The sequence below is a fragment of the Caretta caretta genome, chromosome 24, assembly GCF_965140235.1.
Source record: "Caretta caretta isolate rCarCar2 chromosome 24, rCarCar1.hap1, whole genome shotgun sequence".
NCBI lineage: Eukaryota > Metazoa > Chordata > Testudines > Cheloniidae > Caretta > Caretta caretta.
The window spans coordinates 10,271,162-10,287,397 of NC_134229.1; the positions used below are offsets into that span (position 1 = coordinate 10,271,162).

The window sequence follows — 16,236 nt, forward strand, 5'->3', positions numbered from 1 at the left end:
CTTTGTGGGGATTTGAACCTAGGTTCCACACCTTTTAGGGGAGAGCCCTAACCATGGGACTATTGGGTATAAAGGCTAGCCCCCTCCTCCTGAAATTTTTTGCGGGTTGCGAGCCTGAGTCATTGGACGTAGATTCTGAGATTTGGCACCATAGATTTTTCTTTGCAATGTAGACATACCCTAAGTTACAGATTCTGGTCAGAGTCTCATTCATAATCAGATCCCTTTAGCAGTGAAAAGAGACTTTAAAGGGGGCCTGACTTGGAGAAGCAGTGTGGTCTAGTGGATAGAGCCCTTGGTTGGCCATCAAGAGACCTGGAGACTATTCCTGGCTCTGCTGCTCTCATGGGTGGAATTTCCAAAAATGCCCAGGTCATTTAGGAACCTCAGTCCCATCTTCCAAAGCGACCTAGGAGCCAGGTCTGCTCTGCAACGTGTTGTTGGAATAGCTATGTCTGTCAGGGCTGGGAAAAACCCAGAGCCCCTAACGGCTGCACTTTGCTTGCAAAACCCCCAGTGTAGATGTAGAAAAGGATGTCTGTCAAGATAGGTGTTGGTCTGTCAGGTGTTGGTCCTGCTTTGAGCAGGGGGTTGGGCTAGGTGACCTCCTGAGGTCCCTTCCCACCCTGATAGTCTATGATTCGATGTTAGTCTATGATTCGATGCTAAAGGAATTGGCGGCTGTGATTACAGAGCCATTGGCCATTATCTTTGAAAACTCGTGGCGAACGGGGGAAGTCCTGGATGACTGGAAAAAGGCTAATGTACTGCCAATCTTTAAAAAAGGGAAGAAGGAGGATCCTGGGAACTACAGGCCAGTCAGCCTCACCTCAGTCCCTGGAAAAATCATGGAGCAGGTCCTCAAGGAATCAATTCTGAAGCACTTAGAGGAGAGGAAAGTGATCAGGAACAGTCAGCGTGGATTCACCAAGGGAAGGTCATGCCTGACTAATCGAATTGCCTTCTATGATGAGATTACTGGTTCTGTGGATGAAGGGAAAGCAGTGGATGTATTGTTTCTTGACTTTAGCAAAGCTTTTGACATGGTCTCCCACAGTATTCTTGTCAGCAAGTTAAAGAAGTATGGGCTGGATGAACGCACCATAAGGTGGGTAGAAAGTTGGCTAGATTGTCGGGCTCAACGGGTAGTGATCAATGGCTCCATGTCTAGTTGGCAGCCGGTATCAAGTGGAGTGCCCCAAGGGTCGGTCCTGGGGCTGGTTTTGTTCAATATCTTCATAAATGATCTGGAGGATGGTGTGGATTGCACTCTCAGCAAATTTGCGCATGATACTAAACTAGGAGGAGTGGTAGATACGCTGGAGGGCAGGGATAGCATACAGAGGGACCTAGACAAATTGGAGGATTGGGCCAAAAGAAATCTGATGAGGTTCAACAAGGATAAGTGCAGGGTCCTGCACTTAGGACGGAAGAACCCAATGCACCGCTACAGACTAGGGACCGAATGGCTAGGCAGCAGTTCTGCGGAAAAGGACCTAGGGGTGACAGTGGATGAGAAGCTGGATATTAGTCAGCAGTGTGCCCTTGTTGCCAAGAAGGCCAATGGCATTTTGGGATGTATAAGTAGGGGCATAGCCAGCAGATCGAGGGACTTGATTGTTCCCCTCTATTCGACATTGGTGAGGCCTCATCTGGAGTACTGTGTCCAGTTTTGGGCCCCACACTTCAAGAAGGATGTGGATAAATTGGAGAGAGTCCAGAGAAGGGCAACAAAAATGATTAGGGGACTGGAACACATGACTTATGAGGAGAGGCTGAGGGAAGTGGGATTGTTTAGACGGCAGAAGAGAAGAATGAGGGGGGATTTGATAGCTGCTTTCAACTACCTGAAAGGGGGTTCCAAAGAGGATGGCTCTAGACTGTTCTCTATGGTAGCAGATGACAGAATGAGGAGTAATGGTCTCAAGTTGCAGTGGGGGAGGTTTAGGTTGGATATTAGGAAAAACTTTTTCACTAAGAGGGTGGTGAAACACTGGAATGCGTTACCTAGGGAGGTGGTAGAATCTCCTTCCTTAGAGGTTTTTAAGGTCAGGCTTGACAAAGCCCTGGCTGGGATGATTTAACTGGGAATTGGTCCTGCTTCGAGCAGGGGGTTGGACTAGATGACCTTCTGGGGTCCCTTCCAACCCTGATATTCTATGATTCTATGATTCTATGATTCTATGACAGCCATTTGGGGTGGGGAGGTGTTACTAGAGTGGCAACACTGCTGTCCGCACATGCTGTGTCTGCACTAGGCCGTTCTGCCAGCGTAGCAAAACCCATATAGCTGCATGAGGTGGTTACATCACTCAGGCGCTTGTGGAAATGTTATCCTTTCTGTCCTTCCACCCTTCCTCTGTCTTGTCTATTTAGATCATGAGTTCTTTGAGGCTGGGACTGTCTCTAGCTGACTGTGTGTCTATGTTCTCCATCAGGAGCACTAGCGCTGCCGTGCTACAAACAATGAACTGCCAGAGAAGTTCAGGGGCCTGAGTGTCAATAAGAATCTGGCTCAATATATTTGCCTTTCATTCACCAGGGCAAATGAAAGAGACATGTTCAAAAGCGATGCTAAAATCTGAATATTTTTATTTAGTAACTTTCTTTCCCAAACAGAGAAAAAAATAGAAGAATATTCTCCCCCCCACAATAAAATCAGACTTTTCATATGAAGTCTTTCCAGTGGATAAAAACACGTCTTCCCTAATTATATATATATTATATTTTTTTCAGTACAGTACGGAATTAACAGGCAAAAATGAACATAGATTTTTTTCTTTTTAAACCAAATATGTTAATACCCAGATGAACTAAATGAACAGTAGCAGGTTTACTTTAACACTAAGCCGGTGTACGTACATGCCTGCATGTCGGCAGGTCCATATACAAAGTACAGATATCAGTTTGTCATGCCACTAAATCAGCTTTGTTGCTGCTGCTGGTAATCTTGGATTAAACTCCTTGTTAAAACATCACAGCTCACCCTGACTCCGAGGGGCTACCGACAGCTGAGAATAGTGATAGGAAAAAATTAGCAGTGTCTCAAGGTTTTATGTTTGATTATCATATCGAACTTAAGTGGGCAAGTCCCCTCTTTCTTTTACCTCCTCAAAGGAACGTGCTCTGTGCCGTTCATAAAGCAGTTTCCATCAGTGGCTGTGCAGATGGGTTTATCAAGGGACGAGGGACACTTCGCCCAGAATTCAAGCCAGCTCAGAAGTGGGGGAAATGTTGGTAAATCGAGATAAATCCATGCTCATATCTGTATATCAGGCCCCAGATTGCATGTCCATTATACATTCTCATTGTAAAATTCTCAACTAGGTGCAGATTTCTTACACCCCATCATTTTGCTCAGATCTGGGGTTACTGTTCTCTGTTAGTAACAGTAGTAGTTTTTCCCTCTCACATTTTGTTATGAGCTGCCTCCGAGCTCTCGAGCTGGTCTGAGAACAGGTGAAAACTCTTGTGAAAATGTTGCATTTTTCCCTGTTTTATTTGGTCAACATTTCAACTTCCGATGACAATTTTTGTCAACATTTCATATTTCAGTGAAATTTTCCATCAAAATTTCAATGACATTTTAATAAAAATTTCAACAATTATTTTCATCAAAATTCCAGATTTCAATTAAAATCTCCATTGAAATGTCAGCATTTTAATCAAAATTTTGACATTTTAATTAATTTTTTGTCAAAATTTCAGATATCAATGAAAATTTCCATCTAAATTGCAACAATTTTTTAAAATCAAGATTTCATATTTCAATAAAATGTTGTCAGCATTTCAATGAATGTTTTTGCCAACATTTCAACAGGTTTTTGTGCATGTTTCAAATTTGGATAACATTTCTCATTGAAATTTTCGCCCTGGCTCCCCTGAATTTGTCCCTTGACCTTGATGGAGTCTTGTGCCCACTTCTCAACCCTCCAACAACAAAGTGCTCAGTAGTTCTGTTAGATCTCCCTAATAAAATAAAGATTTATATTTCATTTATAGAGATTTATATATTTCAATAGATATTTTATATGGAGAGCAGAGACATTCTCCATCTTTCTATCTTTACATTACATCACTTTGGACACCTTTTCTGCAAGAAACCAGCCCAGTTCTACAACAATGTGGCTCCGAGAGGGAGCCAAAAACTACTCCCCAACCCCTGTTCTGCCTTAGCAGTCACCAGCATCATTGGCCACTTAGCACATGGGCTCCCTCATGCTGGAGCCCATCTATCTCCAAGTGGGCTCGGCTTCCAAGGCATCACAAAGGTAGAAACCATTGGCCTTTAGCCCTTCAGAATCTCAGTAGGGGCGGAAAGGTTCTGATTCCAGGTGGAAGGGTTACCTAGCTAGGCTTGGGCTAAATAGATAACATGGCAACAGCGTCTGATTGTGTCACTCAACTCCGCCACCTCGTCACCTCCAATATACAGACAGCATGAGTCTGTGTGTCTACGGTGGCTCAAGAAATATGTGCAGCGGAGCTATGGGAAGCGCCAAAATGTGGGGTCTCCCGGGGCTTCTCAAAAACATCTTCTCCACATGCTTCACCTGGCCTTCTGGAGTCATGTGGTTGGAAAACCCCAAACTCAACACTAATGTGGCTTCCACCACAAACCCCAGGCTGGCTTGAAATTTGGCCCCGGTTTGTGAACCAGGGCTGAGTCCTGGGATATCTGAACTAAACCCAAAGCCTCACTGCAATACTTTTACACATCTCTAAAGCTGTACGAGTGAGGCAGAAGCATTATCTATGGATCTAACTACATACAATCTCTCTCCCTCTTACATATAATATAGCTATTAATAAAGAACACAATATTTATACAGAGATATGTAACATTATAAAATCTGCCTAGATACACCTTAGTATATATACAAAGAGAGGTGCTATATCTCTATAGAAGTATGCAGGAATGGTGCTGTATATATTATTATTAACAGCACGTATGCTAGATTAATACGTGCTGTTAATAATAATATATACAGCACCATTCCTGTATATTTGATGGTGCTTTACCGTAAGACAGAAACACTATAAAGAATGTGTGTGTGTGTGTGTGTGTGTGTGGAGTTTCTGTGTCATTATAAAGCATGTTATTACCTCTCTCTTTTTCACTCCTTACATGGCCTCCTCAATCCCTGTTCTTGTAAGAAACCAGTGGAGTTTCTGTGTGTCTGGATATGCATGCATTTGCATGGATATGCATGCATATATATATATATATATATGTGCATGCATGTATATGGGTGTGTACATGCGTGTATATGTGTCAATGCGTGTATGAGTGTGTATGCATGTGCCGATGCTCTCCATTTTGCGTAGGAGCAGATGGGATTATTTAATTCCCTTTTGTTTATTGATAGCAGTTTAGAAGAAGATAAGACACCCCCTGTCTTTGGAAGCATCTGAACATCCGTGAATGCATGTGTGCATGCGCCCACCCACGTGAATACACTGAGAGATGGCGTGCTATCGGTCAGAGTGCCAGGCTTGTTTCCATGCATGCCCATATGTTACGTCCCTACCCACGGATTTTTTCCCTGCACTGTCACGAGGCTGTTAGGATTAGCAGGATGATGGCAGACACACAGTACATGTGGCAAGACATCCATGATTGCAGACACAGCAGAAAGCTCTCCCAGCCCCCTGTCCTGTGGACTGGACCCCTGCCTGGCAGAACAGCAGTGGCCCCAGTCTGCTCCGATTCCAAGGGATGGAGACACCGTTCTGCTCCATCCCCCTCCTTCTGCAGATCCAGGTCAGCATGGGGTCCTGAGGGCATGGGGGGGGGCGGCTCTGAGACACTTCCATAGTCTGTGGAAATGAGAGTAGTGTCCCCAGGAGTCACATGGATCAGGAGAATATTCGATACTCCTGCTTCCCTCTTTCCAAAGGACATAACCACGGGAGTGCCTGATCGATGGATGGGAGCTGCAGACACAAGCACAGCAAAGCAGGTTAAAGGACACTATCCACCTCTGAAAGTCCAGGGACCGTCCCATGCCAGTTCTCCCATGGGGAGTTGAACGTCCTCTGGATTCTTGCCCGTGCCGGGCTGCAGGCAGTGGTTTGTTGTTATTGTAGGGATGCTCATGAGCGCTGGGTTGCACACGGTGGCTTATTTTCATAGGGTTGCTTGTGAATGCTGGGCTGTTTGCTGTGGTTTGCTTGTCAGTGCCGGGGTGCATGCAATGGGCTGTTATTGTAGGGTTTCTCTTAACTGCTGGGTGGGTAACATTGCTTTTCTTTTAGAAGCAAACAGCTCTGAAGCATTTGTCTTGGGGAGCGACACATGCAGAATGGGGGTGGACTTTTGCAAACAGTCCTAAGAAACAGGAAGGTCAGTCCCATTCAAGGCTTAGCAAGCTGCCTCTCTTAGCACGGGGATTCCAACAGTGAGCATGATGTGGGTTTGATTGTTTCCTTTCCTTTTGTTTCATGTGACAAGCGTTTGAAAAGAAGAAAAGAAGCCCTCGAGCAACTCAACGTCTGTGACAAAGCCAGGCAGGAGCTCAGCTCAGGAGGCAGCAAGGCTCTGCCTATGAGCATCACAGACACGGGGCCTGGATTCTCTCTCACTCTGCCCTGGCAGTGTAAAGTGCAACTTGCAGCTACAGCCACGTTAAGACTCTTTTCGGCAGCCAGAGTGGTGCAAAGGGGCCTTAGTGTAAATGAGACTCAGGCCCCAAATGCATCTAAGCCAGTGTTGACCATTCAGAACCAGGAGGGATACAGCATTGCCAGCCCTGAGCATTCAGGAATCATGAGGCAGGTCCCTAAAATCATGAAGTTGGCTTACAACTCATGACATTGACTTTAAAAAAATAAATAAAAGTTGGGTCCTTTCTATTTGCCTTCTGGCCACTGAGCTTCTAGGGACGCATTGGGGCGACTTTGACCTTCTAGCCCCTCCACCCACAAGGGCTAGAAAATGTCCTCTAAAACAAAACAAAAGCTGAGATGCCTATATTATCCCAGGACTCCAGGAGCTGGGGCATTAAGAAAAGCACCAGCTATCACGAGAATCACGATAAAATCACATGCATTGGCAACAGTGGCAGAGTTGGGAACTCTTGCTGTCTTATCGACCTCTCCACAGTGGGTCCTTCATCTCAGTCTCCAGTACACCTTTAAAATATCAGTGCTGCAAAAATCCAGATGTGACGCCTAAACCCAATGGCTCCACCTTTAAAGAACCTGTTGGCTTCACTTGTTGGCACAAGACCTAGAATGCCAAGGCCATGCCAGGGGCAGGGCAATTGGGTGTCTCAAAGAGGGCAATGGGAGATAGGACATTCAGTAGGATCTGACCATGTGAGACCCAGGTTCTTCTGACAACGCTAGTCTGGAGTTTTTGTAATCGGATTCTTCAAACATTTACACCAGAAAGACACTCTGGGGAGTTATGGGCCGGGGGAGGGGGTTGTAAATGTATCTTCATATGGCACCTGTGGGCCAGATTTCCAGTGTGACATCCTTTACACCAGGGCCAAAGTGGGCATAAAATACTCTTATTTCTGTAGTGCAACACCCACTTTGCCCAGGGGTAAGTGATGGCGTGAGAGGCTGCGCCATGGGGAATCAGGTCCTGCCTGTTTGTTGTAACCTCGTGTAATTTATCTGGGCTGGATTCGCTCCGTTATGCTGTCTGGCACCTTTGCACAGCTCTGGCAGCACAGAGGGGCTGCAAATTATGCTACACCGACTTTCAGCCCCCCCACCCGGTCCCCCCCGCTCCCCCGCCTGCCCCGCCAGTGTAAAGAGGACTTAACATGACTGAAAATCAGGCCCAGGACTACAGCTGGTGTGGCCTGGATCTAGCCCTCTGGCTAAGTGTGTCATGTTCCCCTCTCATGACTGGTCCATATAAATATATACTGAGACCGCTCATACTAGCAGTTAAGGCAGTGACTCCTTTAACTGACTAGGATGCGGCTGTGCCTTTGGTGCTGAAGATGCCAGGTTGATCCTACATCCTACTTAGGGGGGAGATCTGTAGATAGCTCACTGGAGTGGCATTTGCAGTTACGTGGCACGTGCTTTTCCCTTTGGATAGGAATGGAATGAAGGCCCCAGCATGGGGCTAGAGGTACTGTGTGGCTGGAGGTGTGGGAGTATTTATTGTGTGCTCCAGCCTGTACAGGTGAAATCGATGTCCTCCTGACCTCGTCTTGTCATGAAAAATCTCATGGTGCTCTTCCTAAGAGTAACTCTGGTATCCTGATCAAACCTGAACTCTGGTCATACCCCTGTATCATGGCCATAATTTACTCTATTCTTCTTCACTTTATATGCGAAGCTGTTACACAGTGTTGTTATGCATTGTTGACTAGCTGCTGCGTTCCACTCCAGAGGTGGCTGCATTTCAGTGGTTGGTGAAGCTTTCCCTTGCCTGCCTCACAAGACAGTTGTCAGACTTCGTTATAGAATGTTTGAGATCCTTGGAAGAAAGATGGTAGAGAAGGGCAAGCCATTGTTTTAATGACCACGTGAAGTCAAGGCCTCGATTTTATGCTGCACGATGTGACCTGGTTTGTGAAGTAGAAAAGGCCTATTCTGACTCTCTCAGGTAGAAGGCAGGGGCACACATACACAGCAGCCAGGACTCAGAGATAGGAGAGAGACATGTCTGGGGCAATGGGAAAAGTCTAGAACTTTTCTAAAGATCATCCAGGTTTTATAATGTTCTTTCTCAAATACCTCTTCCCTCTTCTACTTTTGCACTTTCTCTGCCTGTTCTCTACCCCACCCCGTGACATCTGCCTCCCTACCCCGGGGGCTATTTCTCCACAAGAATTTTTTATAGTTGCTAAATTTAACTGTCAACCTGTTAAAAAATCCCATGGAAATTCTTTAAGCATCAAAGAGCTTTAAAAAAAATTCTCTTTTTCTTTCTCCTAAATGGAACGTAGCCCTTAAAATTCTGCAAGACTTGGAATGGTAGAACCCAGGAAGTGCTACAAGGCTCCAGATTCTAGAATCCAGGAGCTCTAACATTCTAAATGAAATGATCCAGGGATTCTCCTCCCAGCCAGTAACCAAAGTTTCAGCACCACAAAGTAAAGAGCTTTCAGATTCTAACTCAGGAAAAAGTTGGAGGTGGGGAGAGGAGGTTGGATCTTAATCACAGCCTAACTCCAGGCAAAATGATGAATTTGTGATGCTCTCTGTTTCTTTTCCAAACAATTCCATTTTCATCCCCTGACACACAGTGGGCCAGGCACTCAGCTGGTGCAGACTGGCTTGGCTCCCCCTGGATGGCGCTACATCTGCTTTACAGCACCTGGGAGCCTGACCCAGTGGTTGATTTGGCAGACGAGAGATAACAGTGAGGTCCCAATCACGTGCAGTCATTTGCTTAGACTGTCAGCTCCTTGGGGCAGAGACCATCTCTTTGTTCCATGTTTGTACAGTGCTTAGCTCCATGGGGTCCTGTCCATAATTACCACAATACAGAATAAGAATTTAAAATCCCATGGCAGGTGTTGCACTAATTGCCAGATCCCACCTTGGGTAAAACATTTGGCCAAGCTAAATTCTCCTGTCACAAGTGGATAAAAAATCCTTCTTCACTTCCTGCCTTAAACTTCTGTGCAGCGTGGACATGCAGCTGTTAAACAGCTGCCGAGTGCTGGCCCAGAGGTGGCTGCATTTCAGTGGTGAGTGAAGTAATCTTGGTTTGTAATCGTTCTGTAAAACTGGCGGAGCTCTTGGGGACGTTGGATGAAAACAAGCACTCAGATGCCAGCTGGGCTGATGGCAGTGTCCTGTTCCCTATTGCGGGGGAGAGACAAGCCATTAATGACCTTTGTCATCAGTCCTGAGGGAAAATGAAGGGAAGCAGCTGGGTTTACATCAAGGCTACAATGCTGGGAAAGAACCCAGGTGAAGGAGGAAGCTGATTGCCAATCACAATGAAGGCCGTATTGCTGATTACAACAGAAACCGATGACCTGAGCTGTAGCTCACAAAAGCTTATGCTCAAATAAATTGATTAGTATCTAAGGTGCCACAAGTACTCCTTTTTTTAATAGAAACTTTTGCTCCCAAGTGGGGTGCTGGCTCCATCTCATAGGAGCCCATGGCACTGTCTTCAGAGCAGTTAATTGTGTGTGGAATGTGCCTGAATTCTGGGCTGCCCGCTGCGGCATATGGCAAAGCTCCTACCTCCTGAAGCAGGGGCAGGCTCAGGGCTGCTGGAAGGCAGCACCACGGGGATATTTAAAGTGGGAAAGGCACCAGCCTGGGCTGCAGGAGACCTGGCGTCTGTCCCTGGCTCTGCTAGTGGCATGATGTATGATCTTGACCCTGTCATTTTTCCTCTCTGTTTCCCCTTTGTCTATGTAGATTGCTGGCTCTTGGGGCAGGGACTGTCTCTCACTATGGGTATGTACAGCACCTAGCAGATGGGGCCTATAGGTGCTAACATAACACTAATAATAAAAGCTCTTTGTGCTGGCCTGAAGCTGGACATTAAGCTATATCGTTCAGCAGCATCTGTAATCACAGCTCTGCTCTGATGCTACAGGGTGAGCCAGTATTGCAGCAGGAGGATGCATGCTGGATGCATGCCTACATATAACCCAGGCCAGAATTCAGAGAGACCCTGACATAGACTGACAGCTGAAGAGCCAAAGAGAACCATAGAGTGTGTCTATGTCCTGCATCCTCCAAAAATAATCTCCCTTTATACGCATCACAGTGTTCATGGTAGGCGTGAATTTTAATAAGGTCCATGACCCTGGTAAAGGCAGCTCCTGTGGGCCTGCCCCCCCCCGCACTGGGCATTGCGACGTGGACCACACAGTCGCTCCGCCACTCAAATATGGTGTGTCCGCCTCCGTGGAGAGGTGGATGCACCAAACCTGAGTAGTGCTGCGATGGCCCGGAACGGGGAGTCAGCCCCTGCCCCAAGGGACAGGAGCCGCTGTTCCGGAATGAGTGCGGGCCAGGCTCGTTCTCAATGCCCCCACAACTAAGCCATGACCTTTCCATGACTATGGGTTTTTTTCCCCACACCTCCACCATGGAATTAACTAAAAATTGGCATGGCAAAGTCGTAGCCTTAATCTCAATCCAGGGCCCTCCCTTCTCCATCAGGATATGCTCTCTTCAGTCCCCTGGCCTGGCAATATCTAGGCGTGTTGTGATTATCCTCACTGTCTAAAGGGATAGGAGTGGATGTGAAACTGACATTTGTAAGTTACATGGTTATAAACAAACAATTTTTTTCTGCATTCAGGGAATATCAGCGCTGAAACTGACCGGCAGCTAGTTCAGGGCATAGTAATTCTACTTTAATATCCCTGATGGGAAAAATTCTGTATGGTTTTGTAGGGATGAAACCAACAATGAGCTCTAGAAACAGAACAGGGGGAGATAGAAATTATAGGGTTCTTTAGAATTTAATAGATAATCTGAGCCTACCTTTGGGTTTTTTGAACCAACCCAGAGATAATCTATCAGACTGTGGTGTTTTCTGTGGGACATTTCCATCATGTGATCCAATCTTTGCTGGCATTTTGCAAAGGGAAATAGCAGAACAACTCTGATATTCAGCTTTGGAAAATGCCTCTGCAGCAGTTATCCACTAGGGATTTTGTAACGCACGTGTGCCATTTTAAAAGCAATGTCAAAATAGCTCTGACCTGTTACTAGCTGCTGTGTAAATATTAAGCTTTTGTTTTTCTGGGCTTTTTTTTTTAAACTCTTTACTCGTTAAAAAGAACTCTCTGTGGAAGCTATTACCATCACTCCAGTTAATAAACTAAACTAGTCTGTCTGCATTTTTACACGATACCATGTTTCTAGGGAGACAGAAAATTAAACATGGTTTCACTTCGTTTTCACACAGCAGAGAACAATTCAGCCAACATGTAGTTCCCTGAATAGTCCTTTGCCTTTTAAAAAGTTAGAAGATTTATAAATACTGTTCAATCTAGAGCTTCTCCATTGTGAATGTTTGTCAATGTATATTTTATGAAGATTTTTTCTTTTTAAAACTATAATAAAAAACTCTCCAAAACCCTTAAATGAAAGAAACTGACCCATGAGTAAACTGTTACAGGGACCATGTGGCAGGCAGAAAATCAATTTCAAATGGCACCTTAAACACAGACACAGTACTGCAGATCAGTGTATAATGTCCCTGCTCAGTTCCCAGACTTCCAAGACACTGATCCTTGAAATGTGTGACAGAGATCGGATGCGATAGCTGGCAGATCAGAGAGCCTGGGATGAAGTGGGATCAAACATTTCTTTAACACCGATCAGGTTTCCCATAGCCTCAGCTTCTGGATTCAGCATTTCTGATGTCAGTAATTTACAGTAATAAAGAACGAGATCACAGCAGGTCTGTTTGGGACAGTGGAGGTAAGGCTGGGTCTAAGCTGCATGCCTGTACCTGGGGCTCGGGTACAAAGGAGAGGTAAGTGTCCACCTTCGTTTTAACTTCTCTGGGGTATTGCTGGTTTCCGGCTTGAATGCAGGGGATTCATACTGGCTGGTGGGTCTGTCACCACTGCTCTCTTCTGGATGGAATCAGAACTGCTTGACCACCCATCACAGGCCCTGTATTGCTAAGAGTTGATGAGGGTTCTCCTTGAGCGCAGGCTGCAGTGGCTGGGAGCGACTACCGCCGTGCGCTCCCAAGCCTGCAGCATGGTGATAACAGCAGTGAAATCCAAGTCCGATTTGTCACAGTGTTATAACCATTGTGTGGACAAGAGCCAACCCAAGCTGATGATGCAAAAGCTGCACCTGGTTCCGGTTGAAGTGCAGCTTCCTTCAGGTGTGACGAAAATCCCCAGAGAGGTCTGAGAGAGGAACCCAGGGTGATGAGCACTGGATGCTGGTGCTGCTTGACAGCAGGGACACAAACCCAGTGTGCAGTCTCTCTAATTGCTGGCTCTGAGGTCTGTGTGTGGCTCTGCCAGCCCTGGGTCCAGCTGTCCCTGGTGCTGAGAAGCAAGCAAAGGGGATTAATCTCCCGTCAGGCCCCTAGACTGTATGCACAACATCCCAGGAAAATAGACCAGCACCATGGACCACATGAAGGCCTGTGGATGGCAGAAGGTGTTTTGAACTGGGACCATTTCTCTTTTCAAAGCTTCATGCTGCCCTCTCTTCATTCCCATGGAGACAGTTTGGGGGCTCTCAGAGATCCATTGTTTCTGTTGGCAAAATCCTCCCCCCAAAGCTCCCCACAGCAAATTTAAACAAATGTTTTTTCCCACAGTGAGCCGGTGGAACTCACTGCCACAAGGGTCAGAAGCTTAGCAGGATTTGCAAAAGGACTGGGCCTTTTTCTGTGTAACAAGACGATCCAGAGTTAGAAGAGTAAGGATCTAAGAAAACAACCAAGAGCTTTGGAAGGGGCTATCCACTGGTCTGCTTCAGGGCCAGTGGGGGTCAGGAGGAAAACTTCCCCATGGGCAGCTTATTCCATTGCTACAGAGTTTCAGCCTCTGAGGATGCTGGTGCTGGCCACTGTTGGAGATGGGCGGCTAGACGGGTCCTTGGCTGGATCCAGTGTAGCCATTGCTATGTTCCTAGGTCCTGGGCAGGGGAGGGAGGTGCCAGCTTCTCTTGGGGCCACCTGGCACTGTCTCTCGCTGGCAGGTTAGCTGGGCATTAGGCTTGAGTCTGCATGGTGAGGACGGGGTCAGATCAAAGGCAGAGTAGTTACCCCCCCACACCCTACAGAATCTGTGTTCTGTGGCGGGAGGATGCAGTCCTCCTGGCTGGTGACCAGCTGTCCCCCAGGGGGCCCCGGTGCTCCCAGACAGTCATGCTGCCGCCACCACGCCACTGAAAAGGAGGGATTGGAAAATGCTTTGGCATGGAGGATGGAAGAGTTGCATCCCAGCTGCTCCCTTGGGCCCAGGGCCTCCCGGGCCCAGCGAGGACAGGAGTGGCACTTTTGGGGGAACTAAAGCTGCCATCCTCCGGTGCGTTCCCAAAAAGAGTGGAGCACTGGAGTTGCCCCGTGAGACATGGAAGGAAAGAAAGAAAGAAAGAAAGAAAGAAAGAGACCAGGGGAAAAAAACAGCTAAAAAGAAAGGGTGAAGCGAATCTCCTTGGAGCTCAGTGTGCGGTGGGCAGGATCAGACGTTGCTGATGCGGACGCTCAGGGGGCTGCCCTCCCGCTCTGATTTCTCCCGGAAGGACTCCTCCAGCTTCAGCTTCTCGGGGTCCCCGAACCGCACTGTCTCGTGGACGCAGCACAAAGGCGACACCTTGACCACCTGGTCAAACAGGCTGAAGTCAGCCACGTACTTGCCGCTGGCTGAGAGGGAGATGACTGGGCTGAACTCGTAGCCCCACAGGATCTCCTCAGGCAGGTAGGAGGTGCGCACCTGGCAGGTGGCGCTGGTCGACTCCACCGTGCCGCTGAGGATCACCACCAGCTCGAAGTCTCCTTCGCCCGTGCGCAGGGCCGTGTCCCGCAAGGGGCTGGAGTCATCCACCACATGGTAGAAGGTGAGGGGTAGGATGAGGAAGGGGCTGTCAGAAGCCGTGTCCACGTGGAAGTCCACATTGACCTGGTTAAGTCGGACACACTCCCCTTCCTTGGTGAGGTAGGTGTTGAGCAGCTTGCCAGTCACCTGGCAGCCAATCAGCAGGCTCTTGCGCATGTTGGCCACCCGGATCATCAGGCAGGTCTTGCCATTGTGTTGGGCTACCACTGCGTTCTGGCTGAACTTGATCGTCTCAGCTCTCTTCTTGGGACGGGCGATCTTGGCCAGGAAAGTGCCAGTGATGAAGATCTCCATGATGGTGGTGAGAACCAGCTGGCTGATGAGCAGTACAATGGCCAAGGGGCATTCCTCGCTGATGTAGCGGAAGCCGTAGCCAATGGTGGTCTGGGACTCCAGGGAGAAGAGGAATGCTCCAGTCAGTGTGTGCACCTGCATGACGCATGGGGTGTGGTTGGCCGGGGGGTCGAACTCCAGTAGGTCCCCGTGCAGCAAGGCCACCAGGTACCAGATCACCCCGAAGATGAACCAGGTGCCGGCAAATGTGGCGGAGAAGAGCAACAGCTTGTAGCGCCACTGCATGTCGATGAAGGTGGTCCACAGGTCCTTGAGATAGAGGAACCGCTTGTCAGCGATGTGCTCCATCCGCACGTTGCTCCGGCCGTCCTTGGTCATCACGCGCCGCTTGCGCAGGCCAGAGCCGATGAGGGGGCGGCTGTCGGTCTGGGTGGTCTGGCTGTAGTACACCTTGGGGGCGGAAGTCATCTGGAGGAAAGGGCAAAAGGGATGGACATGGTTAGGAGCCACCTCAGGGTGGGCTGAGCTCAGACACAACGAGGGGCTGAGCATGGACAGCAGCTGGATGAGACAGGCAGACAGACAGCCTGTATGAGGATTGCTGGGTTGGATAATGTATTACTCAGTAATTTATTATTAAAGTTAATGAATGTTTGCCACTTTAGCCGACTGTACGGAAGGGAGACAAGGGGCAGTTTCTATTTGCTGTTAGGTCTAGGAATGTTAAATGTTTCATTCAATGATCACCATAGGATTTTTGTGATTGAGATCCTGCCCTCTATCTCCACCAGGGACACCATAGTGTGTTTATTAGCCCTTCTGATTCCTGGGCTCACTTATCAGTCTTTCTCCCCCGCGCACTTCAAATACTGGAGAAGCCTGGAAGAGAAAATTGCTAATTAACCACGAGGGGGCAGGATTCTATTAGTTTTAATAATAAATGACTTAGTAATACAATATCTTTTAGATTCTACGCTGCTTCTGGGCAGGGACAGTCTTTTATGTTTGTACAGCACCTAGCGCAACAAGAATCCAATCCTTCTTCTTTTTTTCTTCTTCTTCGACAACCCTACCAGTTCCTTGTAGATTTGCAAGAACTGAAATGACTTACACTGATAAACTCAATGCGCAGACCTCTTTCGTTCCCACTGTGTACTGTCATGAAACCAAATGTGCCAGCTTTTCAAATGGGGATCGACACAGGTATTAAATACCCAGGCATGGATGTGATCTCCTTCATTTCATTGTCAGCTATTAAGTGCTGTAATTGGAAGCAGATGGGCCATGACTGTAATTCTACAAGGCCTGTGGGTGAAGTAGAAAGTCAACCACTCTGTCAGTAGCACTGGATCTAATCTGCCGGTCAGACAGACAGAGACAGACAGACCAAACAATCCAGCTACCTACCTGACAGAGAGGGGAAATCCTGACCCATTGAAGTCAATGGTAAAACTCC

The 16,236-nt window shown here is 47.5% G+C and overlaps 1 protein-coding gene across 1 annotated transcript in view; it reads right to left on the bottom strand.

Annotated features, from left to right (window-relative positions):
* Positions 1-8,038: 8,038 nt before the first annotated feature.
* Positions 8,039-16,236, bottom strand: part of KCNJ10 (potassium inwardly rectifying channel subfamily J member 10) — a 66,335-nt gene continuing 58,137 nt past the window's right edge. Inside the window, exon 2 of the mRNA XM_048827810.2 lies at positions 8,039-15,248. Coding sequence (XP_048683767.1) covers positions 14,112-15,248 — 1,137 coding nt within the window. The 3' untranslated portion in view covers positions 8,039-14,111. The remainder of the gene's footprint in view (positions 15,249-16,236) is intronic.